Source organism: Toxotes jaculatrix, chromosome 6, assembly GCF_017976425.1.
Source record: "Toxotes jaculatrix isolate fToxJac2 chromosome 6, fToxJac2.pri, whole genome shotgun sequence".
Taxonomy (NCBI): Eukaryota; Metazoa; Chordata; class Actinopteri; family Toxotidae; genus Toxotes; species Toxotes jaculatrix.
The window spans coordinates 21,980,412-22,004,814 of NC_054399.1; the positions used below are offsets into that span (position 1 = coordinate 21,980,412).

General features: G+C 38.3%; 1 protein-coding gene across 1 annotated transcript; it reads left to right on the plus strand.

Annotated features, from left to right (window-relative positions):
- Positions 1-1,263: 1,263 nt before the first annotated feature.
- Positions 1,264-10,606, plus strand: rgs5a (regulator of G protein signaling 5a). The gene is made up of 5 exons (XM_041039815.1): positions 1,264-1,412; positions 2,332-2,445; positions 3,864-3,925; positions 6,946-7,112; positions 8,731-10,606. The coding sequence occupies exons 1-5, from the start codon at positions 1,369-1,371 to the stop codon at positions 8,893-8,895; spliced, it is 552 nt and encodes a 183-aa protein (XP_040895749.1). The 5' UTR covers positions 1,264-1,368; the 3' UTR covers positions 8,896-10,606.
- Positions 10,607-24,403: the final 13,797 nt, after the last annotated feature.

The following is a 24,403-nucleotide window of genomic DNA, read 5'->3' on the forward strand; positions in this document are numbered from 1 at the left end:
TATTGTAAATACATTGAGGTCCGTGGAGAGCTAAAGGCTTCAAGGAGAGTTGGCAAGTTGAGCTGTGCGTCTAATGCATAACGTTAATGAGAGAGCATCCAGCCCAGGAAAAATAATCTGTCCTTGTCTTTCTTTTACTTTCTAACACTTCAGGGTTTCATCAAGATCATATACAGTAGATCCAACCACACATGTGATTCTCCTTTCAGTGACTGGTCTGAATCAGCTCTCTAAAAGGCTAATTTAATTCTAGTAAAGGCCTTGAAATAAAATAAATAAATAAATAAAACATTTTATGTAAAATTATTTTCTGAATTGAAAGACAGTGGTGGAAAAAAAACTTGATGTTTTTGTCATCAGCAGGTGATTCACTGGTCCTTGGGTAGTTCACACAATGTAAAGCTTAATCATAAGAGCTGCTTCCCTGAAAAGCCACCTTCTAGACAGATGGCTTTATTTGACAGTAATAAAGCGTACAGGCCAGACTGTGTTCATCCACTTCTTCCAAACACGCAATAAAAAGGTCAAAGATAAAGACACTCATGGTCAAATGTCCAATGATTGGTAATCTTGTGTCTCTGATGATAGAGTTCCTGATTTACGTTTTGGGTTTTGACAGTTTAAGGTTTTTTTTAAAACAAACACAAAACAGGTTTATACAGCTAAAAGTGAGGTACTGTGTGATTTGCAAAATTACCTGTTTGCTTTCTTCAGTTTTAAATGATGTTAAATGCATGGCAGAGCAAATTAAAATAGCATTAAAAATATGAAATGTTCAATAAGATTCCACATTTAAAAGTTGATCAAAAAGACAAACACCATCTCTGCTCCAGCTAAAGATAAAACAAGTTTGATTTTCAACAGCTATGCATGATTATTGCGTGTGTGTGTGCATGTGTGTGTCTGTGTAGATGTAGCATGTGTGTTGACACTGTTAGTTCTGTAGAAATGATAACATTCATTTAGACGTGTTATTTAGAAATGTCTGATAAAAAATATATATTAACAAAACTGTGTATTCAAACACTAACAAGATCTAACTAACTGATCTGAAATCAGTGAAAACTCATGGTCCTGTTTGCATCCTGCACACTGGTCCTGGATCTGCTGGTTAATTGAATCCTCAAAGCAAACAGCCATCCACATCTGAAAACCCACCCTTCCTCATCCAGGCTCCTCAGCTGCCCGAGCTGCACACATTCCAGTCTGATTGGCTTAGCTGTTGGCCCAGAGCCCAAAGGGCGTCTGTATAAAACTCCCCAAGTGCTGAAAGCCAGAGCCAGAAAGCAAAGGGAACTCTGAGACTCACAGTGTGCTAACAGGAAGACTGAATTCTATCTTAAGTACTGCGACTGAGAGGGCTGGAAAATGTGTAAAGGATTAGCTGCCTTACCCCAAACCTGTCTTGAAAGGTGAGACCTGCATCCTCACATTACCTTTGCCGTCATGTCTTAATAGTGTGTTGCTCTGATGTGGTTCAGATCCCAAGAGCTTTGACTATATTTCAAACCTATTAAGATTTGTTCTGACCATGTTGTGTCTGAAAGGTTATGTTGCTGTCATTCAGTTTCCATCTGAAAGAGCCTAATCTTTCTCTAACTTTGTGAAGTTTTTACTTTTTCAGATGAAATTTCTGTTTCCTGGAAATCTCTTTTCAACAAGCTTTTTGACCTCGAGAACAATGTGTCATCTGTGTTGTACCAATTTTTATATTAACTTGGGTGTTTTGTGCTTTTATTTTTACAATAGCTTGAGCTGATAGTCAAGAGAATCAGAAAAAAAGTATTGTGTTGCATACGCACTCAAACCTGAGCGGAGGTCAGAGCAGTTTCTAAACCCACAGAGTCAAAGAAAACAAAGTTTTCACTGTTCAAAACACGACTACAAAAAATAAAACATTTTCACCATTCATTTAATGTTGTTTAAAAATGTAATGTTCAGATTTTGTTTGTATGACAGATAATGAAATTACATAGCAGGATAAATGTCAAAACCATATTTTCATTTTGTTTTGTTTTTTGTTTTTTGTTTGTTGCAAAAGTAAAATGACATGAAAAAACATGACAACTTTTTTGTACAGAACTTGTGTAAGTTTCATAGCAGAATAAGTTTTAAATTCTGATCAATTAGTCAACTAACATGCTTGTACATTTGATCTTAGAGTCTTGTATAAACAGAATAAACCATGTATGTGTTTGAAAGAAGATTATAAATATGATGAAAACTTAGACAATCATCATGTCTGGATTATTTTTACTTTCAGGTCTAAGAGATTAAAATTTAAAGCTTTGTCACACAAACAGATTTCCCTTTCTGCTTTCTGTCATCCAGGGCTAAGGAGATCAAGTCAAAATTGGGAGTTTTACTGCAGAAGCCAGAAAATGCCATCGACCTCATCATCCCCTACCCGGAGAAGGCTGAGAAGAAGCCGGAGAAGCTGCAGAAGTGAGTGTGTCTGTGGAGGTGGGATGAGTGTCTGTGGAGGTGGGAATGTTCGCCTGAGTGTTAACCAGATAACTGACGTTAGGGGCAGAGCAGAGCCCAGAGCAGGCACAATATGTGGAGATCAAAGAACATTAAGCCTCTCCAGACACTGACTGGGTTCAGATGTCAGTGTGAGATGGTACAAAAGCTTTAGATAATTCCATTTTTGCAAGGCATTGCCTCAGAAAAGACCAGGTTAGAGAGGAATAACATGTCAGACGCTGAACTACTTTACTTTCGTTTCTTCTGAGGGAACGTGTGCAACATTACGGATTTTGATGTGATTCAGTTGGTGATTTAGTTTAATAAAAGCTGAATACTTTTAGCTCAAAATCAGCCACTCTCATGACACTATAATACAAGTTAAGGATTTGAATAAGGACATGTCCTTGTTAATCTGTTTTCTTTATTTGATTTTAGCTGTCGTTCACCACACTACTTCAGCACAGTGTTCATTAAGAATTAGCTTGAGATTAGATCAAAAGGCTGTAAAATAAGTATCTTCTATCCTTTACAAATACTACAACTGGACGAGCATGCCCCTCACTGGCCTGCCACTGGGGCTTTCTGTCTCATTTCAAAACTTAAAATACATTGCATCTGCTTTAGAAACTTTCTCCTAAAGGTTACAGAAATGCCACGCAGTTCCAGAATCATACTTCATCGTATATACTGTATAACTCCTTTAAATTGTTCACAGTCTCAACGCAATGTCTCAAAGCTCCCCACTCCTGCTCTGATGCATATACAGTACCAGATTCTATCCTCAGTAGATGTTTTCCAGACTTAAATCTCGCCGCAGAAACTGACATCAAAGGATGTAGTCTGGCTTTGTGAGACTAGAATCATACATCAAATGTGTATTTGAATATTTATGACTTGTTGTTTGAAGCTTTTCAGCAGTATTGACGTAGATGATCACTGACATCCTCTGTAGGCTGAAGGTGGATTACATAATGTTTGTTTATAATGAAAGAATTTTATTGATTATATAAAAAAATGAATTTATGGTCCAAAGTGTAAGACGTTTCCCAGAAACTTCTCACTGTCAAATTCTATCACACAAAAATCTTAAATTATTTTAAATCCTCTTGTATTTTTACCCAACAGTTGTCACATTGCGCTGAAAATGATTCTGGATCAGCAGCTCACTTAAATACCTGCAAACTTTCAGCAGTTTAAACTGTTAGCTTCACATAGCATCCAGGGCTAAGCACAGATTCAACTCGCCAGCCAAAATGGAAAAATGTTTTCCCACAGCATGAGAGTTAAACACACTGTAAAGAAAGGCAGAGTGAAATTCTGTAGTTTAGCTCGTGTTTGTTTTTTGTTAGGATATTCTGAACCAGTTTTGCTGAACTGAGGTATTTTGTGCACAGGCCCAGTCCTGAGGAGGCTGCCCAGTGGCGTGAGAGTCTGGACCGAGTCCTGAACAACAGCTGTAAGTCTACCTCTCTTACTCTTTCTCTTTTACTTACTCTCACACCTTTATATACACACTTGTTCGTGATACTTACACTGGAGGAAAAACCAACCACATAAAGCATCATTATTTCATACTATCCAAAGCTGTGTCCTTCATTATAAAACAGCTGGCACTTCAGCTTCTCTTTAACTATTCCCTGAGGAGACAACATGTCTTCCCTGAGGTCTGGACTCTGTCTGGCAGCCTGTTTAAACAGGTACAGTCCACCGATCAGAGCATGGTTTCCATAACAACAATGCAGCCTGTCTGCTTTTTTTTCCTACAAATTCTACTACTGATACTAAAAATCCTAAAAATAAACACTATTAGTCAACAGTATTTAAACAATCAGATGTTCAAACCTCAATAAATCCAGAAATTACATTTGATTGTAATTTACAGCTACGCTTATGCTTATGCTTCATATGTGCTTTTTAGACATAAGGCCACTTACAGTGGCCTTATGTCTATTATTTTATGTCCAACCTTATAGATCATTTTAAATAGTGGTCTGAGTGTTTTTTATTTAATTTTGTGCAACTGTCTCCTTGGCTTTTCAGTCAAAATCCAGTTTGGACTGAGACTGTTGCAAATAGATGCAATGACAACATTCAGTCTCAAACACGGTGAAGTAATCCAGACGTATCTTGTTTATGTAAAATAGTTACATGATCACATCATTTGCAGAAGATAAGGTTATGTTAACATGGTTTACACTGTGTTACAACCACAACACATACCAAGAACCAACCACTGACTCCACTGTTTACTTCACAAAGTGCACAGAAAGCTTGACAGCCAGCAAGACTGATGATTAGCTCTAATGGTTAATGGTTTTTAGCGGCCTATGTGTAAACTGTCCTGCTAATAAGTCACTTAAGTTGGCCCTGTTCAGGAAAACAGACGCAAGTACAGATGTTATTGACCAGCTGATACATGTGGACAGGGAAACATTTTCTCTGCAGAGCTCAGTGGGTGGCAAAAGACCTTTCTAAGTGGCTCCTTCAGCGAATTCTAGGGCAGAGAGATGTATGTTGCTCCTGTGTTTGCATGCCTGCATGATTGTGTGCATGCATCTGTGTGCGCATCGGTCCACAGAGGTTATGTGTGTTATGGTAACATCTCCGGGGAGATGTCTAAATGATTCCATCAGTGCTGATTTATTGCGCAGTTGCTGCAAACTGCTGCGCCTCGATTATTTATCTGCATGAGATTTTACATTAACATTATTCTTTTTGGTTTCTTCCTTGTTAATTCCCCTGGGATTCTCACTGAATTATTACCTCTCCAATGTAGAAGTACCCCTCCTCTTCCACTTAAAAGTAAAAAGTTGCATAATGCAATGTGTATTATGCAACAAGAAACACATAATGTATGGCTACTGTCAGACAAAATGAATTTCATTTTCAAGTTGATGTGGTTCATTACTCAAAAGTTTACACTGATTGCATAACCTGTTAGAGGCAATGTAGTAAATTAAAACTTACAAAAACTCATTTAAACTTACATGACCATCTAGCTGAATTCTGCTGACATGGAAATAAAATATTGTAAAATCATACACTGTACAAGAGGCTACATGTTCTGCTGGCTGTTGCAGCTCTGACAGGCAAACAGCTTGTCATTATAATGCCCATGACTGCGTGTGCTTCTCTTTTTGTGTGTCCTTGTACTGAAGGTCTTAAAAAAAAAAAAAAAAAAAGCTGCAGCTTGATTGCGACTCAGTGCTATTTTGAACCAAACTAGCCACTTAGATTGCAGATAAAAGCCTGAGGCCACAGCAGAATGCTTATCATCTGCAGCACATGCTCATTCAGACAATGGGACTTTTTGCTAGCATTGTGTTAAATTACAATAGTGATTGCTAAAATGAGTGGGTGTTTTATCAAGCCTTTATTTGGATCCTTATTTTTGGATAACCCCTTTGCTTTTATATTTGTCCAAATAAAACTTTAGTTTCTGTTTTTCACTGTTTTGTGACATTTCGAATAGGTCGTCGTCTGTTTTTGTCCATTGAAGTTTAGTTTAATTACTTTGACAAAATGTCTTTTTATTTCTGTGATTACTTGGAACGTTTCAAAGAAGTCTCTGGACATTTTCACTCCCTTTATGTTAGATAAAAAAATGCAAGTGTAAATTAGCAATACATATTCCTTTAACTGCACTTTCCTCGATAAAAACACAAAAACTCTGTGGTATAGTCACCATTTCATAATGTTAATTGTGCGTTTCCTTTCATCTTCCACTGGGTCACCTCTGCAAACCATGTAATAAAAGCTTTTAGACATGGACCTGTTAGAATACTGTCTTCTTGGCTGTAGGTGTGTGTTACAAATGTCCCACGATGACTTTGATCCAACACGACAGGACTGAAAATTAAAAGAGCCACATCACTCACATGATATTTGACATTTAGCTTGCGAGAGGCAGTGGTCTCGCTGCAAAAAAACAGGTGGGACTTGGAAAATGATGACTTCAGGTAAAAAGAGTCATCAGGTTACTCACAGACTGCAACAAGGATGAATTTTAAAACATATCTTTTTGTCACTGAAATCTTTAAGGATCAAATCATCAGACTAGTGAATTCCCTAATAGAGTTTCTTTTCAATTTCATAATTTTATTACAAAGAATGTAAATGAAAAAAAGAAAACATTTGGTTGTGACTCACTGTATATTAAAGCATTTTGCTAAACAATCATGACAGTTGGCGTGGATGAAAGCTGTTAAATTAGGCAGGGAGACAGATGGTCTGATGGTGATTATGGTTTTCTCATTCAATGTAGTCACGTTTGACATGTTACATAAATGTCACTGTGACTTTAATAGAAAGGTGACTCAAAGGCTTTTTTTCAGAATTTCCAGCACTCGACATTATGTACTCAACATAATACATCTATGAAAAGGGGCTCAAAGAATCGCTTGTTGTTCTCTATTGTAATATCTATTCATCCCTTTATCTATCACCCCACCCCCCACCCCTCTCTCTCTCCATCAGATGGTCTGTCTGCTTTCCGTAGCTTCCTGCAGTCCGAGTTCAGTGATGAGAACATCGAGTTCTGGATGGCCTGTGAGGACTTCAAGAAGACCAAGAACCCTCTTAAGATGGCCGCCAAGGCCAAGAAGATCTACGAAGACTTCATCCAGTCTGAGGGACCCAGAGAGGTCAGGGACTCCTGTGACTCCCCTCTTTTCATCAGCTGAGATCAACACAGAATAGAAACAGTTCATTAAGTCAGTCACATGTAGGGAGCTTTACATGATGCATACCAACGTTTCAATTATGAGTTCTCACTTTAATATGAAACCAAAGTCACTGAAACTGGTTCACCCATTAGTTATCTAAACTCGGATACTTTTAAGACCATGATATACAAAGAGAGATTCAGACTAATTTTTAAAATGTAAATTCTGTGCCAGTTCTGCTCTGGTACAATGAACCACAATCACAAAGCAGTTTAATGTGTGCAGAGACATGACTTTCAAGCTTTTCAAGCAGTTAAGGTTAAATCTGTTTCTAAATATGTAGAGTTCTGTGGAGTTCTACATATTGTATATTGGCAATGCATGATAGCAGGGACTTTGGCAATGAGGTACGATGAGTAATATAGTCCGAATTTTATCTTACATTTCACTGCTGAGCAGCTTGAAGTGAATTTATAATAAAATAGATTAAGAATCAAATGGCTGGAGACAAACTTGGTGCCTTTTTAACACTTTCAAATATATGGAAACTGTCAGGGTCTTTATCTAATCAGTGAACGAATGTGTAGAGGAGAAATACAGGCGTGCTCGAGTGTAAACAGATGAGGTTACAGACAGAGAATGCACTGAGGCTCTGCACACCAGAGAACAGCACAAGCACCAGAACACACACAGGTAACAAACACACACATGCTTAGCACATTCACTATAAAGTAATAACCATCTTGGGTTAGGGAAATGAATTGTTCCTTTTTCTGAATTACATCTGATAGCTCTGGTTACTATAGTTTTGCAGATTAAAGGAATGGTTCAACATTTTGGGACATTTGGTTTCTTGTTTGAGCAGTCAGTATGAAGCTGCAACCAGTTATCTTGGTTTTCCCAAATGTCAGCTGTTCAGGGATTTTGACTCTTGCAGAAATTATGTATATGTGCACTGATAAAGTTGAAACAGTCGTAACCAAGCTACAGCAATAAAACACATATTGACATTATACATTTATGCATGAATAAGTACAAACATCATCTGCAATGCTCCGGTGGTCTAGGTATTACGTCACTGGCCATGAACTGCAATGTTCAAGTCCAGCTGGAAACCTGTGTTACTCTCTCTTTCCTCGTTTCCGTCATCTCCCTGATTTATCCCACTGTCCGCCGAATAAATCAGAAAATGCCCCACATTGTTCCAGTTGCGCTTTGCTTTATCACTACTGCTGTGCATTTTAGTGCTAATACTTTTTTCCAATTCCAATTAAATGTTTTTCCATTTGATAATACCACTTCAACTTAAGTAAACAGTTTGAGTTTTGGTTTGTTGTAAACATTTGCTCTCTGTTTGGGCTTTTCCTTGAAATAATCCCTTGGCACAGGGGATATGATGTAGTTTGTGTTTACATTTGGAATTTGGAATAAACATAACAACTGGAAAGTTAAAATAAACAGTGAATAATTGAGTAGGAGTATTAAATAGTATGGAATTATGGAGACACTGAACCATCATCCTCCCTTTCATCTCCCTGAGTTTTCTTTTGCCTCTCTGCTGTTTCTAACAGCAAATCTTATCTTTCTCCCGTCACAGGTGAACATTGACCACTTCACCAAGGATGTGACCCTGAGGAACCTGGTGGATCTTTCCCCTGCAACCTTTGACCTGGCCCAAAAGAGAATCTACGCCCTGATGGAGAAGGACTCCTTTGGCCGTTTCCTCCGGTGTGAGCAGTACCAGGAGCTCCTGGTCAACTAAGTCTGAGCCGGAGTCTGAGGAGCTGGGGATGGGGGGTGGAGAGGTTTCAAACCGCAGTTACTTAACATGAAAATACAAGGAAACAACTGATATATTTTTTAAATTGAGTATTTCTAATAAACTACCATTGTGTATGAGAGATCGAGAACCAAAGACCTTTATTTTACAAAAGATCCAAAAGGATCAAGGGCGAAAAAAATTAGATTTCAAAATTCTGTTTCAAATTTTGCTAAAGGTAATGACTGCCTTTTGAAATAGCCCCACCTCCCCATCAAACACACACACACACACACACACACACACACACACAAACAAACAAACACACTCACTCACACACGTTCTTGAACTTCTATCCAAATGCAGAACCTGCAGCTGACAACCCGAAAACTCACGAAAGGTAGAAGTACAGGACTCACACATACAACTTTATTTTACTATTTTCATGATGACTCATTATTGGCATAATGCATTCCCCAGTTACTTACCTTTGCCATCACAACTCTTGCCTAACCTAAACCTAATTCTTACCTGAATGCTAAAACCAAGTCTTAACCCTCAATGAAAAACCATTTAAACTTGTGGTGTCCAGATTTTTGATCCCCACAAAGCTGTCAGACCCCACAAGTATAGTGGGATTTCTGTTTTTGGGCCTCACGAATATAGTAAAACAAGCACACACACTCAAACCCACAGAGAATCAAGATCCACATCAAAACACATATCAGTGTGTTTCTATGAAGAATACAGAGCTCAGTCTTTTCAAGGCCACAAAGTCAGTTCTTTAAATTATACTTATGATGTTATCCCTAGGACACATTACCTGATTTACACTTGTGTGTCAAGGTGTTGGTGTAACTTTTCCAGACCCAACCAGAGAGATTTATAGTTATGCGTATGCTTGACCCTGCTGACTGCCGTTCATTCTGTAGCACACCCAAAGAATGGCTTATCTTACCTTGGCCTGCTCCATGTTATCTATCAAATACACTATGAGGTCTGGAAAATTCAAAGCATTCCAAACACAGCAGTTACAATTTTGTCATGTTTGCAGCTATTAAAAAAATCTAACATGTGCTGTAGTTACATTTTGGAAAGCAGCATCAGAGTTGCAGATGAGTCTTTTAAGTATCTACAGTACAGTCTTATGCAGCATAACACTTTGATGCATCTGTATAAATTAGCTGTAATGCAGGGCTGTTTCTGGCCATTTTGGTGCCCTAGGCCACAAACCCACCTGACATCACTAAAAATCACATTAATTATTAATTTTATTCAAATTCTACTCCGTGTCATCAACACCGGATGCAGCCACCTGGCTCACCTATTCCTAAAAACAACTGTGCCTTTATGTAGAACTGATGTTGATGGTGGATTGCATGACTAAATGGAAAACAAATAGCTTGTCCCCAAAAAGATTGACCTTAATGCACAGAAATGTTCAATCATTCTAAAACAAAACATAACCCATTTTTGGCCCTATTTCCCTTTCCACAGAAATGCAAGTCTCATTCAGACAGACATCAGAGTGACTCTGAAGTGCTTTGTGGTTTTCTCAAGAAGACTCAAACATGTTTTGCAATTTTGAGTTCTTGGAAAGGGTATGACCTATAACATTTTCTGTCTACGGAAAAAAAAAATGATGGGAAACTAAATAGTGTGACATTAATACAGTTGGCAGTTTGAAATCAATGGATTCCTTGAATAATTCCCAGCAAGGACCAAATATTTTGTCATTTTAATAAAAGAACCTGTAACATAGTGGACTCACGTATCAGTGCATGACTAATGATGATCACATAATTCTCTTTTTGTCTCTTCCACTCTGTCACATAGACAGCTCGTTTGAATTTTCCCCAAAACCCCCCTTTTTGGCTGTGAGGCATCCTGTGAGAGCCATCCTTGAGAACAGTGCTGACTAGTTGGCTCAGTGGTCGAGCTCCATGGCTACCACTTAACTGCAAGTTGCTAAGATGGGAAAATCAAGTAGGAGGGAATCTCAGAAAAAAAGTGAACAGAGCAGTAGTTTTATACAAAGAAAGGTCTTTTTCCCATGTGATAAAACCAAAGTTATATGTATGCATGCTAAAAAGATGCTAATAAAAGTTCCAGACCTGGTTTTAGTGCTAATTTACAAGTAAAAATCATGGGAAACAGAACTTGCAGGTTGGTTTTCAGCACTAGGTAATGACAATGCTTATTAAGCCAGAGCACATTATATTTAAAGTCTAAAATTAAAGTTTAAAGTCATTAACAAAATAGTAGCATTGACTCAGACAAGTACTTACAAAATAGTCATGCTTGATAAATCCAATGTTTTGTGTACTTTCATGTTATTTTCCAGGTTAACACATCACATTTTCAATCACAAGTTATTATTTACTACTACATACTGTAACAAAACACTGGTGTTCACCTAACTTACACTAAGCTGAGACATAGACTGATGATGGTGCAGTTGGTGTTGGTGTGTGATGTTAAAGTGTTTGAAACATATACATTCAGTTTAATGTAGCAATCATGAAGTGATTATATTTACTCTTTAATGCTTTTTTTTACGTTAAAAGCATATATGTGTCTTAAACCAAACACAAATATTATCTAGATGTTCAGCATTTAATAAGTCCTTATTGTTCCCACAGTTGCAAATAATCTGAGCCCTGAAAATATGAAAGGTCAGGAGGTCAGGAGGACATATGTTTCAACTTGTTGATTGATTGTCTCAGAAAATCAGCAATCTGTCATTGGATCAAACAACAAATCTCAAAAATGTAACTGAAAGATTTCTATTAATCAGCTAATAATTTACTTCTTAATTAAGCAGCATTGACAGCATTGAAGGGTTTCCTATGACACAGATTGGCCAGTCTGGTGTCTTAACCTGAAGTGTCATACACAGACAAATCAATAAGGGCTTTACCAGTGCTGAGTATGCATTATTCCATGTAGCCTTGCATGTATGTTTTGGAGTCAACCACATAAAAATATATATATGCATACAATTCCTGAAGATGTATTTATTTTTACGTGTAAATATCAACTATTTACAAGCAACTGTGTCTAAGTTATTCTTCAATACAGCAGTGGAATGAATGATTCTCTGAATGGAGAGCTGGCAAGGACTCTTCCCAGAGTCTTTTCTCTGTTATAAAAGAGGAAACGTCTGACTTTCAATTGTCACTTTGTTTTTCTTCATTAGACACCTATTCATATTGTGTGTGTGCAGAAGAAGCACTTCATGATTCTTTAAGGTGTACTCAGAGAACGCATACCAGTGCAGAGGCCACAAAATTCTCCAAATTTGTTTTTTAAATAATGAAAAATGTTTTATTGATTGAATTTTAATTCATCATTTGTTTTGGTTTATATCAAAACACTTGCAAAAATCATTACTCTGCCATCAGCCTCACCTGCTAAAGCTTGTTAACTTTTTCATTTTGACCACGGTAATATACTGTGTTAGCATTTAGCTCCAAGCAATGAGAGATGCTAGCATGACTGTGGATTCTTACTCTTGTTAATATGCAAATTTGTACTTCTCAATAATTTCAGTCTTTGACATTTGTAAGTTGACACTCTCCTGGACACATGTTGTCTCCAGGAGTATGTAATGCATGTCCCATTCATGCTATGATCCCCAAGATCCCAACCCATCTATGCAAGCAGTCCCAAAACCAATAAGCGTTGCTGATGGAGTGACAAAAAACAAGATGCTTAACTGACCTCCAAGCAAATGTTGGCTGCTTTGTTGGACTTCTGGACTTATATTTGCAACCAATAGACAGACATAGACAAACTGGACTGGAAACAAAAGGAAATACCCCTTAAACTCTCAAGGAAAATATCTAAGACAACAGATTAGTCCATAAATCTGTTCCCTCTTTGGACTCCTCCTCGAGAACAAAGGTGCATGTGAAGTGTGCGCCACTAAAGAACGTCAGTGATGAGTGAAAAACAGAGTGGAAACAGATGCTGCAGAGATACTGGCTGCCAACACAAACACTGTCAGAGGCTTGCATGGATGCATCCGTTACTACCGCAGTTCCTAGAAACAGACGGAAAAGGTCAGATGCTTTTGGCCCCCAAGGGAGGTTAGTGACATTTCTGACAAACGTTTGGTTGATTTTAACTCAGTGTTTTTACACGTACAGTACACTGTCCCAGTGACAGGAGAAAAAAATGTGCATGTGTGAGCTCACATCATAAGCTTGAGCTCTACAATCACAGTATGTCATGCAAAAAAATTAAATGTTTCCCAAAACAAGTAATCATTGTTCCTGCTAACAAGAATTTTGAAACCATGTAGTGATGTAACAAGGAGACTGACGCAGCTAAAAGAAAAAACAATAAACTTACTAAGAGTTTAGGATTGTGATTTCACCCTAACCCAAACCCAGTCTTTTTTTTTTTTTTCATCACCTGATATATGACCTGATTTTCCTCCAAATGTGCCAGAAGATGAAGAAGGACATAACTCTGACATGATTGCGTGACAAGGTTTTCATGATAAAGTTTTCAGAGAATGATTCTTCTCCTCGGCTTTGCCAGCAGCCCTCCACACACAAGCAAAATGGCAGACAGCTTTTCCACAGCTATCTATTGGAGCAAAAACAGCGATCAGACTTGAGGACAGGAAACCGCACATTATATCTAAATGTAAGTTTAATGTGGTCATCTCTTTTATTGGGATACAGCTTCAGCCAGTGCAGACATGTTTGCACTGAGACTTGGGTCTCATGCAATCTGTGTTGATGGATTAAGACTATACGGTCTATGTTTATGTTTAGTGTCATTAAAGGCAGAAGGTGTAGGCGCTGCAGTATCGGTGAGCAGACACAGAGCTTATTGCTGGCTTAGTTGCTTGTTAAAAACGGCATCACTCAAAAAGTCATTGACAACATTGTGGCAAGGAGTTCTCACAGCATCAGGGCTTTTTATACACTTTTATTGGAACAGAAAGAAAAAGACCTGTTTTCATGTGTGAGAAAATAATAGAACGTTCTCTCATTTCCCAAGTGATATCTGTGGCTGGCAGCAAGATCCACACCCACAGATTTTCTGTCCACATTCCACTCCCAAGATGGTGAAGGTCTCAGCAGTTAGACATTCTTACTTAAAAGTGAAGGTGAGTTATATTGAGGTAACATCAGTGCTTCAAAATTGCCAGTTCTTTCCACATCAGATTGAAGAACATCAAGTGATGTTGATTTTCTGACAAGGGGAGTACATTTACACATACATTTAAGGCATTCAGCTTTTAGGTGCGAGAATACCGTTGCTAGGTTTCTGGCTACAAAATGGACCTTCTTAAAAATGTGTGTGTGTGTGTGTGTGAATGTGTATGAGAAGATATTTAGGAACAAGAACATAACAGCTAATAATAATGATAATATAATAATATCTAACAATACTAAAAATTTCAAAAGTAATTTGATATGCTTGCTTCTCTGATGACTTTAAAAACATATTTAGGCAGCAGTTAAAATTTGGCCTGATGTATCAGTATTATTGTACTAAACTACTTTTTTGCACAATGAACTGTCTGCACAGCTGCTTCCACTGAATGGACTGCGACTGGTCCCTTCACTAACCATATGTCACCCTGTGAGCAAATAAGTAATAAAACCAAAACAGGCTTTCATTAATGTGTTAGTATAATTTCCTGTTTGTTACATAACACACTAACACTCTCATTTATCACTTTAATCACTTGTAAGATATCACTTTATATTGCGTCACAGGTGATGCAATGTAATTTACCTTTACTGCTTTTATTCCCCCAATGGGCAAAAGAAAGTCATTTATGCCCCCATAAACTGTCATGATCAGCTCATACTGTAGACCACGGAACCTCGAGGGCAGATACAAAAGGATATGGTTAAATTAATTTTCAATCAACAAAAAAGAAATTGGATGAGAGAATAGGTGGGGTCAGTGCTGTAGGTGAGTGGACGTTGGTGAGTTTAAGAAACCAAACACAAAGCACAGATAGGGCCTCCAGGAGGAGACTGAAGAGTAGCACTGGGCCCAGGTGCTCCCAGTTGTACAGAGCTGACAGCCACACCCACAGCTCAAATATTCATCGGATATCAGTGGTAAAGTAAATGTTTGTTATGCAATAAAAAGGCTACACTTGTGCAGTGGTTCTCAAACTTTTTCTAGCATGCTGCCCTCAGATACCAAAAAAAAAAAAAAAAAATTCGGTCCCCCTCCCCGCACAATCCAACCCCCCCACCCCACAATTTTTATCAATTGTTAACGATGATGGGGAAGCAGCTAATGAAAAAAGATCCAAGGAGAATTTTAGTGAAATAATGGTCAGCACAATAGCATCTGCAAACTCTAATTTGTTTTATTTTTCCTGAATAAATCACATTAGTTAGTTTCACTCCATATTTTCCCCCTGGTCATCCAAACCCCCCTTTCAGTGACTTTATGCCCTCCCAGGGGGTCCTGTTTGAAAACTACTGCGCTAATACCAGGTCAGTGTCTTCCCTTATTTCCTGCAGCTGTGTGTGTGAAAGGCACAGGCCACCCAGACTTAGTGCTGCTGCATATTTCACTGGAGTCTCATGTGGCTAATGTTATTTAACAAATGTCTACCACCATTATCAGTACAACCTTCCTCTGTTAATTTTTTGCTCTTAGACTGGCTTAGAAACTACAAACATGTCTTCAAATGTATGTACTTGTGCATACAGCTAAATCCATGAGACTTGACATTTGAGCAGAAGTCCATATGTCAATAAAAACTGGCATACAGACTTCTGCTGCACAGGATGAGGGTGAGGATGTCAGGTGGTGATCTTCACTCTGTTCAATCTGTGTTCATGTTGAGGCCTGGCCATATCAACCAGATGGTGTGGAGTAAAAATAGTGTTGACCTACATATCGCAACCTAATCAAATGACCAGTGGGTAGAATTTATGAAGATCTATTGGTAGATATTCCATTTAATATTCATAATTATGTTCTCATTAGTGTAGAATCACTTTAAGAATTATTGTTTTCATGAGCTAAGAATAAGCCCATTATATCCCACACACTGATCATTTAAGAAGCACTAAGAGGGTGCACCCCTGCATATAAACTAGTGTACCATTTATTTTATAACACATTCTTTTGTGCATTTTTTTGTGCCATTTACAGGGAAACACAGCAGAACAAACATGACACTTTTTATTCCTGGGTTACCCTTTAATGTGGAGTGGCCTTCATAGGTGCAATTCTGATTTAATGTATAGTGACACTCTGGAGAGAGCAGAGAAGGTCTTTTATTTTCCAGACCCAGTCATCTCTCACCTGCCCATCAGCCACTCTTTTTGTTTGTCTCAATGGCCTTCACACCTGTTCCTTATCAGTTAATCTGTCTACTGGTGCCTGCCTGCCCAGCTGCACCTCATCTTCTAAATCAAGCTTCCTGCCTATATAACACTCACTCAACACACTTCTGTAAGGCTTTGTCACCTTGAAAACAGCCCGTAAAAGGTGTGCAGTGCTGGCCCTTTCCTCTACATTAAACCTGCCACTGAACAAATGCGGCTTGCAGAGGTAGTACAGATTCTGTCAATACAGTTTCATGGATTGTTTCAGACCCTTTGCTCTTATCTACAATTAACAAGCTGCTAGCAAAGTCAATATATGACTAAACCAGCAAATTAATGAAAGAAAGAGGAGGAGTAGATCCAGTGACACAATGAGGTTACCTAACAAATGAAAAATGAGTCAGAGAATTTAGGTTATGTGGTCAATGGCTGCATAATTGGAGGGAATGTCAGTTTTTCATTAGCTTCTGGCTTATATTTGTCTTATCTCACCCAGTCATATGAGATGGAAGTTCCTCTCTATCTCAAGTAGGGAGAGCACATGGTGACATTAAGTACTCATTGCCAAGACTGCACTTTATGTTCCCCAAAGTCTCTCTTGCTATACAGTATGTTGGATAATATGATTTCTAAGTGATGTGGTTTGTTTAAAAAAGGACCAAAGGGAAAAGATACGCCCAGGCTAAGCCATAACTTACGTAAAGTTATTCATAAAGTTCTCAGATGAAAATCACCTCAGCTCTTCTGCACTTAAATGTTTTCATGTTTTTGCCAGAGAAAAGATGCTGGAAGATGAAAGAATCTCTGATCCCAAACCACGAGCTTCCTCTATCAGTCTTAGCTGAAGTAGCTCTCTAAATGATGCATATGTTGTAGAAGCATTACACAAATGAAGAAACATCTTTTAAAGCATCAACCGTCACATTACACACATGTATCTTGATATTTAACAGTTTATCTGATCCAAAAAATCAGACTTTACTGTCATCACAGGCGACCAAAACATCACCATTGCCAACAAAGTAAAATGGATACCAACAGAATAGTTAGCTTAAATAAATCAGGACTGGCTAACATATCACAGTCAGACTTCATACACACGTGCAAGCAGGTCCACACTTACATGCCCACCACATGCACACATGACATGTTCAAATTGGATTTTAAGCTATAAAGTAATGCAATTGGCTGAGTGCATTCCGCCCAGACAGTGATACAGCTACTGCTCTGGGCTCACTCACAACAGGCGTTTAATACTGGTTTTGTTGCTGTCACTTGACTGCCCACCTTTTTTCTGTTCTCAAAAGCTCTACAAGATGATAGATATAATGTGTTATACTGGTTAATGGCCAGTGCACAATAAATGTGTACAAAAGCTTTCAGACTAAAGCTTTTGTGCACACATTTATTTTGCATTCCATAGAGCCATTCAGGACAGACAGCTGTTTTGCAAAGAGACGCAAAATGACGCACTTTGTATCACTGTATGACTGCATGAGTAGTGAAATCCCACAGGGGCTGTCAAATGACTCCAGGAACATTTAAATTTAGAAGTGGACACAAGTTAGGTCAAAGTCGAAATGCTTTGACATAGTGTCTATCCTCTGCAGTGTTTATCTTCACTGGATGACATGATTTCTATTTTCCTGACATGGTCGCCCACAATATGAGTTTTTTTGGTGAGAACTCATAGTTACCTGTGGGTGCCTGTACTTTTTGAGCCATGACCAATGTACCTGGCATTTAAGACTGTCATTAAAGGTCATGTTCCAACACAATATTCAAATTCAGTATCAATGTCTGATATGTTGATGCAGTAAATACTGCACACAGTACAAATGCATAAAAACAGTCCTGGGTGGTAATGGGTATGTGTTAGCCTGCAGTGCAGATTTCTTTAGGCTGCTTTCTGGATTCCATTTGTGAGGGTTGAGTTAGGCCTAGAGGCCTAGTTCAGGTTTGTAACTCCACCCAGGAATGGGTGGGGATAGATATGCCTACCTTTAAAAAGCCAGGTGAGAGTGCAGCACTTCCTTTGTCTGAGGCCTCCTGCTAGCTGTGCTTTGGTGTGTGTGTCTTTGTAGACCTGTGAGCTTGTAGGCTGTGGATGCTCAAGAGGTAGGCTGTGGCTAAATTAAACTTAGCTCTTTCCCTGTGCTCCTTTGTAATATGTGTTTGCATCTGACAGGAAGACTGAGGAGTGCACCTGGTTGAGCTTTGACCACAGAACCAGACAGAGCCAGGGGATTCCATAGTAGGCCCCCCCACATCCTTAAGTATGTAACTTATTTAAAGGTAGTGTAGTGGGGCTATGTCCTATATATGTATGAACACACATTTTTTTTAATAGTGTTTGTCACCTTTACAGGCCCAGATCCAGACTGCTGCTTTGCCTGAGTGGTTCTTTTATCCATTAAATGTCTCTGCTTCACTTGTTTTTATTCTCTATATAAGCCTTGTCTTATTCATTTTATTTGTTTGTTTTAGCAGAACCAACTGATTTTACATTTTTATTTTTAGGTAGAGGGTCAGTCTGTGGGGGGTAGTTTCGGTGGGTACACATTTCTGCATGCTGTGTGGTGATATAAATGGTGGTGGTCACATAGGCATGTTTGAACTTTGTTGTGTAGTGCAGTGCTTAAAACCTTGCAGTGATTGAATTATCTCCTAGTGGGCACCTGGTGAGCACATGGTGTAAGTATTAGCTGAACACGATAGGATCTCCCCACAGCGAGGGCTCTACCTTTGTTTTAAGCTTTTATTATAGTGGTTGGTTGGTGCTATTTAGGCTATTTCCCTTTTTTTTATCTTGTAGAATAAAAGCTATCAATTGTACTACCTGAGTGTTTTTGTTCTTTTAGGCCTCTTAGCCCTCACTCTTCCTGTTTTAATCTTGATTTAAATAAACTAATTATTTGTTTTTAATGCATGTCTGCCGCTCTTCCTTTGAACTGTTTATTATTTGTGTCACCAGTCAGTAGTAGTTATATTGCCTTGAGGTTCATTTTAATTCCTCAGGCCTCTCTACATTCTGAGTTGGGTCACACATTGCTTCTTTTATTCTTCATCTTCACTGGCAGATTTGATTCCATAAATTCTTGATGAAGCTACTGTCATGGCTTACTCACAAGTGTCAAAACTCTGTGTTGTCACAAACCTGCTAATGTAAACCTTGCACAGATTTTAGCACCTGCATGAACATAAATACAACACAGTAACAAAAAACAGACACCACAGTGAGATGAATCACCTTAGCCCTGCAGTGTTTATTATCCAAACGTCTCTAGACACTGAACAAGAGATCCAGACATACATGTATTTACTGTATGTACTGAGTATATGTGCGTGTTTGTGTGGTAGAAATAAGTGGTTTTGCGTGTACATGGGCCAGTGTGTACGTGCTTTCTTGCATGCATGATCACATTAGGGCGCCAGATCCTCTCGTCAGGTTTCAATTAGCAGGCTGCTGCTGCTGCTTGGCTTTGGGAGGGCAGGAGAGAACATCCAACGATAAGCAGGTTAATGCTGAATGAAGCTCCGCTCAGGCCTGAGAGTCTGAGCCTGAACAGACTCTGGCTAGTATTACTGCTGCAGGCAAAGAAGAGTACACAAACACAAGTCTTATATAACATAACCCCTACATGAGATGCTGTAGCTATATTTCTCCTTTACAAAATGAAAATGTGACGTCCTGTAGTGTTCTGTGTGGTGAGCGGTGGGAAATCCCTCTGCAATGATTCTGAATCAGTTTAATGTGAAAACCTATGAGGTCTTAGTAGAAGAAATTGGCAGTTTTGGTAGGGTGGTGATGATAGGGTGGGAAGAATGGTAGGATTGAGCAGAATATGTGATTACTTCATTGGTTGAACTTTTTAGTTACAACTACATGTTTTATTGCAACAAGAGGTCAAGGTTTTCCTTGACAGATTGAGGCACGTCTCAACTCCTCCTCAGTTTAGTTACTAGGCATCAGTTACAATTGCTGTATGAAATATTTGTCTTATTTAGGACTTCTCCTTAAAACTTTAGTTTAATAATAACTGCAATTATCATGATTGTCTGCACACTTCCCATCATCATCAGCAGCATCACAAAGCAGTACTTGGAAGAGTTGAGTTACATTGGATTTTTCTTGTCAGTAAATTGAAGAAAAAATAGAAATCATTTCATCACTCACAAAGGAACTTAATCAAAAATAAAGAGCCTGTGATGCAAGCTTTTTTTTGCAGTCTGTTCGGCAGATGATCGCTTAATTTTATTTCATTGTCATTCAACAATAACAGAGTTTAGTATTCAGAACATGTTGAAGCCCAGTGTTAGCACCCCGCTGGCAGAAACAAATGGTTCAGTAATGACTCAGTTTATGTGCGGGGAATGACAGACTGCAAACTGTGCTCAGTCAATGGATAGGGTTACCAGAAGTCTCACTTCCTTTCTTGAGTCACTTTTCCTCTGCAGCAGCATTTCTTTAGTAACTTTTTGTCAAAGCTATCATCAAAGGTCACAGATCAGAGGTTGAGAGGTGGGGTTTCCATACCTACCAAAGTGTGTCCTTACAGGGGCCTGACTGACCTCAGCAGGAAAACCTTTCTTCAAAATGCTTAAATCAACCTATGTTTACATTTCCCAAACAAGTGACCTCTTTCTGTCAGTGATGATTTGGGCACCCATAGCATCTGATTTCAACAATGAAGACCAAATCTATTGCCCTGTCTTTACACAGTCTACACTGTGCAGTTCCACTCAGCTCCACAGAGCATTTTAGCACCTTTCAACTCATTGTTTTGGTTTAGTCACGCTGTTTTTATCAATCTTGTTTCTGGCTGCTTAGCCAATTTATTTGTTCAGGAATGAGGCGTTGTTGCTCTTTGAAGCTTGATAATGAAGAAAAAATGTGTTCCTCACTCATAAGGTATTCAGAAAGTGCTTGGACATAGGACAACAAATGAAATTCTTAAGAAAGAGGACTGCTTTTAGTCTTTTAGTTTGTTTTTCAGGGGTGTCAGTCTGGCAACTAAAACCACATCATCCCACCTTTATCACCTGCTACACCATTACTCTGAAGAATTTATAAACCACCTTCTATAATATTCTCTTTGGATTTGATTTATGAGAATAAAACACTGGATTAAATTGCATCATCTCATCTTTTCAATTCTCATCAGGCACAAAATACCATCTGAAAAATATTGGCCATTGTTAGGTTCAGCCCAAAATGTGAAAGTTTTGCTCCAAATTCTAGCTGCTGGCCCCCTCACACACTCTTCCAAACTACTCCTACAGTCCCATTCATTTCAGATGACAGATAAGAATTCACACAAGCACAACGGCCCCGGTGGATTTATCACTTTGTTGTAGACTACTGCAATTTTGCTGCAGAACCCAAGCATACTGAGGCTGACATACAGCATTAAATCAGACTGAAATGAGAAACTGTGTCTGTTTAGATATGAGCATGTATGTATGTATTCATTCGGTTTACTTATAAATTACTCTTTCAATGTTGCTAAAAATGACACAAATGTCATTGCAATCATCTTTTCAGAGGATAAATAAATGGAAGTATAAATAAAGGACACTCAGGATGTTTTCAAAGGCTAACCCATTTTTGGCGTACATCGAAAAACTCCTACAGAACTAATCCACTGTGATGTGCCTGTATAAGGGTGTCAGTAAATTATTAACCCACATACTTTTACAGTTTCGTCCTCTAAAAAAAATCTAGGCATCTTTTATTCTATTTTTGTTCCCTTACTAAGCAGCAAAGCCGACAGAATTAACAGACAACAGATACAACATTTAGATAGATAAACATTTAGGCATGTTTTTCCTTTCCCTGTTTGTTAAAGTTTGATGTGCGCAAGATTAGATTTACTGTATTTAAATACTTATTTACTGTATAATGCGTCATGGTTCCAAATGTGTTGCCCTTAAATAGGCATGAAGTTAGGCTGTGAATGTGAATACTGCTGCAGTAAACACCCTCAACGTCATCGAGGTAAATCCAAACAAACTCCAAGGTGTGAAGCCAGTCCTAGACACAGAGGAGACTAAACGAGAAACCACAATCATGGTTGACGAAAATAAACTGATGATTTGAAAGGTTGGAGGTTATATTTTGAAGTTTTAAAGCTAAGGCTTCAGTGTCTGTAAGAACTGTCCTGCAGATGATGCTAAAAACACTGCAAACTGATCTGGGTGGGAACTAACTAGGGTCAACCAAACAGCTGGCAAAGAAGGTTGCTGGTGATTGTTTTTTTTTTTTCCTTTAGTTAGATGTCAAGCCATTTTTGAAAACATTTAAAACAGAAAAGTTCTACTCAATAAAAGAGGTACAGCCATAGAAAGTTTTTTTTCTTTTAATTTGAATTATGTCCTGATCACGAAATAATGTTTTACTCTTAATATAAAAGTGTTCTTTCTTACGCCCAAGCTGTCTTCGGGTAATTATAAGGTAATGTTAGATTCTGATGTGATAATCATTTAGAATCTGCAGACCTTATATAGTCACCACCGGAGATTGCAGAGACTGCCTTATGTCTTCTGATGACTACCATGTGATATAGAGGGACAGTCTGAGTTATATGAAAGTGTCTTTTTTTTAAACACCACTTTTAAAAAAGAATTGAAGAGAATGAAAACAACTTCTTATCTATACAACTGTGTGACACTGAAGTTCATTAATCAGAAAAATCAAATCTTTTGATCAACATATATTACTAGAAAAGGTTGATAGTTCCATCCATGTATGCAACCTGCAAGCAAAACTGAAGCTAATAAAGAACAAAACATGTACTTCATTTAGCTATGGACACAGCAAGGGTCAGTAGTCCTAATGACATTGGTGATCCCGTTTCATTTCATCTTGGAATAACACACAGTGGACAATTTTGTTTTGGAGTGAGAGATCCTATTGAATGGATTGCAATAAAATCTGGTACAAATATATCTTGTTGACTTTGGTGATCCCCTCACATTTCATTTTATCAAAATAACATATTCAGTGAAATTCTACAGGTTGAATTGTAATAAATCACTGCCTCCCACCCACCTGGATCCCATCATTCAGTTTTATGAGCCTTCTTATTCACTACAATCTGTAAATCAACAGCAACTGTCACTGCAGGGCAGGAAATCTCAGTCTCCCATGTCAAAGACCAACATTTTGTCAGCGCTTCCATCCAAAGCCATGTCCTCCTCACATGGACTCTGTCAGCTTCTCCTGACTTCTTTCCTCCCTTGCTCCCATCATAATTACTATGGCAGAGCAGGAAACTGAACCCCAATTACTCCCAATGGCCAGGCCAACGCCTTGCATGGCAGTTGAACCACCCTCAGTTTGTGAGTGTGTGTTTGTGTGTGTATGAGCAAGAGGCATAAATGTTGCCAAATGTTAGCATGCTAACAAACTAAACTAACATGACTACCATGGTAAACAAACATCAGCATGTTATGGTTTTTACTGTGAGCATGTTAGCATGCAGATGTGCTTTCAGCTATCCGCCACACACAGCCTCATAAAGCTGCCAGCCTGGCTGGAGAAAGTCTCCAACTGAAAGACGACTAACCACACAGAGCTCTGATTATCCAACACATCATTTTATTTGTGAATTGTGACAGATATAACATCAATAGGACATTAATTACATAATTTGATAAATATCTACATACAGTATATAGTTTACTTCCCATCACAGTGTACATTCTGATGAAAGTTTTTAGTATGCAAGGCCACATTAAAGTGAACACAATAACAAACTACAATAATAAATATCAGAATAACAGTTTGACTTACAGGGGAAATAACAACCAAATGAGTCACAATCTCACAAACAGCTATGTAGCATGCAACAGAAAGTCAATACTGCTTAAAATTCCCATTTCGAGTAGATAAAGCCAACTTCTAAAACAGCAAGTTACTTGTTTTAAGTAATGAGAACACAGACATCAGGATCATCCATCTGCTGCTGTATGAACATGTGATAACTGGTGAATAGGAAATTAAAAATAAAAAATGTAAAGCTGACGAGTAAGTAACATTAAATTGTTCAGTATGTGCCCAAGATGATTCAATGGAAAATAACGATAACTAAGGACTGTTGACAGCCAAAACTACACTGCACAGCGGATGAATTCAAGATGGTTCATTTAATGTAGTTTCAAAAAATAAACATATCCACATCAGC

Bases quoted from the DNA above. Each gene is read 5' to 3' on its own strand.
- rgs5a (XM_041039815.1), top strand. From the start codon at position 1,369: ATGTGTAAAGGATTAGCTGCCTTACCCCAAACCTGTCTTGAAAG. The intron at 2,446-3,863 runs GTGAGTGTGTCT...TTTTGTGCACAG, and splicing joins AAGCCGGAGAAGCTGCAGAA to GCCCAGTCCTGAGGAGGCTG. The intron at 7,113-8,730 runs GTCAGGGACTCC...CTCCCGTCACAG, and splicing joins AGTCTGAGGGACCCAGAGAG to GTGAACATTGACCACTTCAC.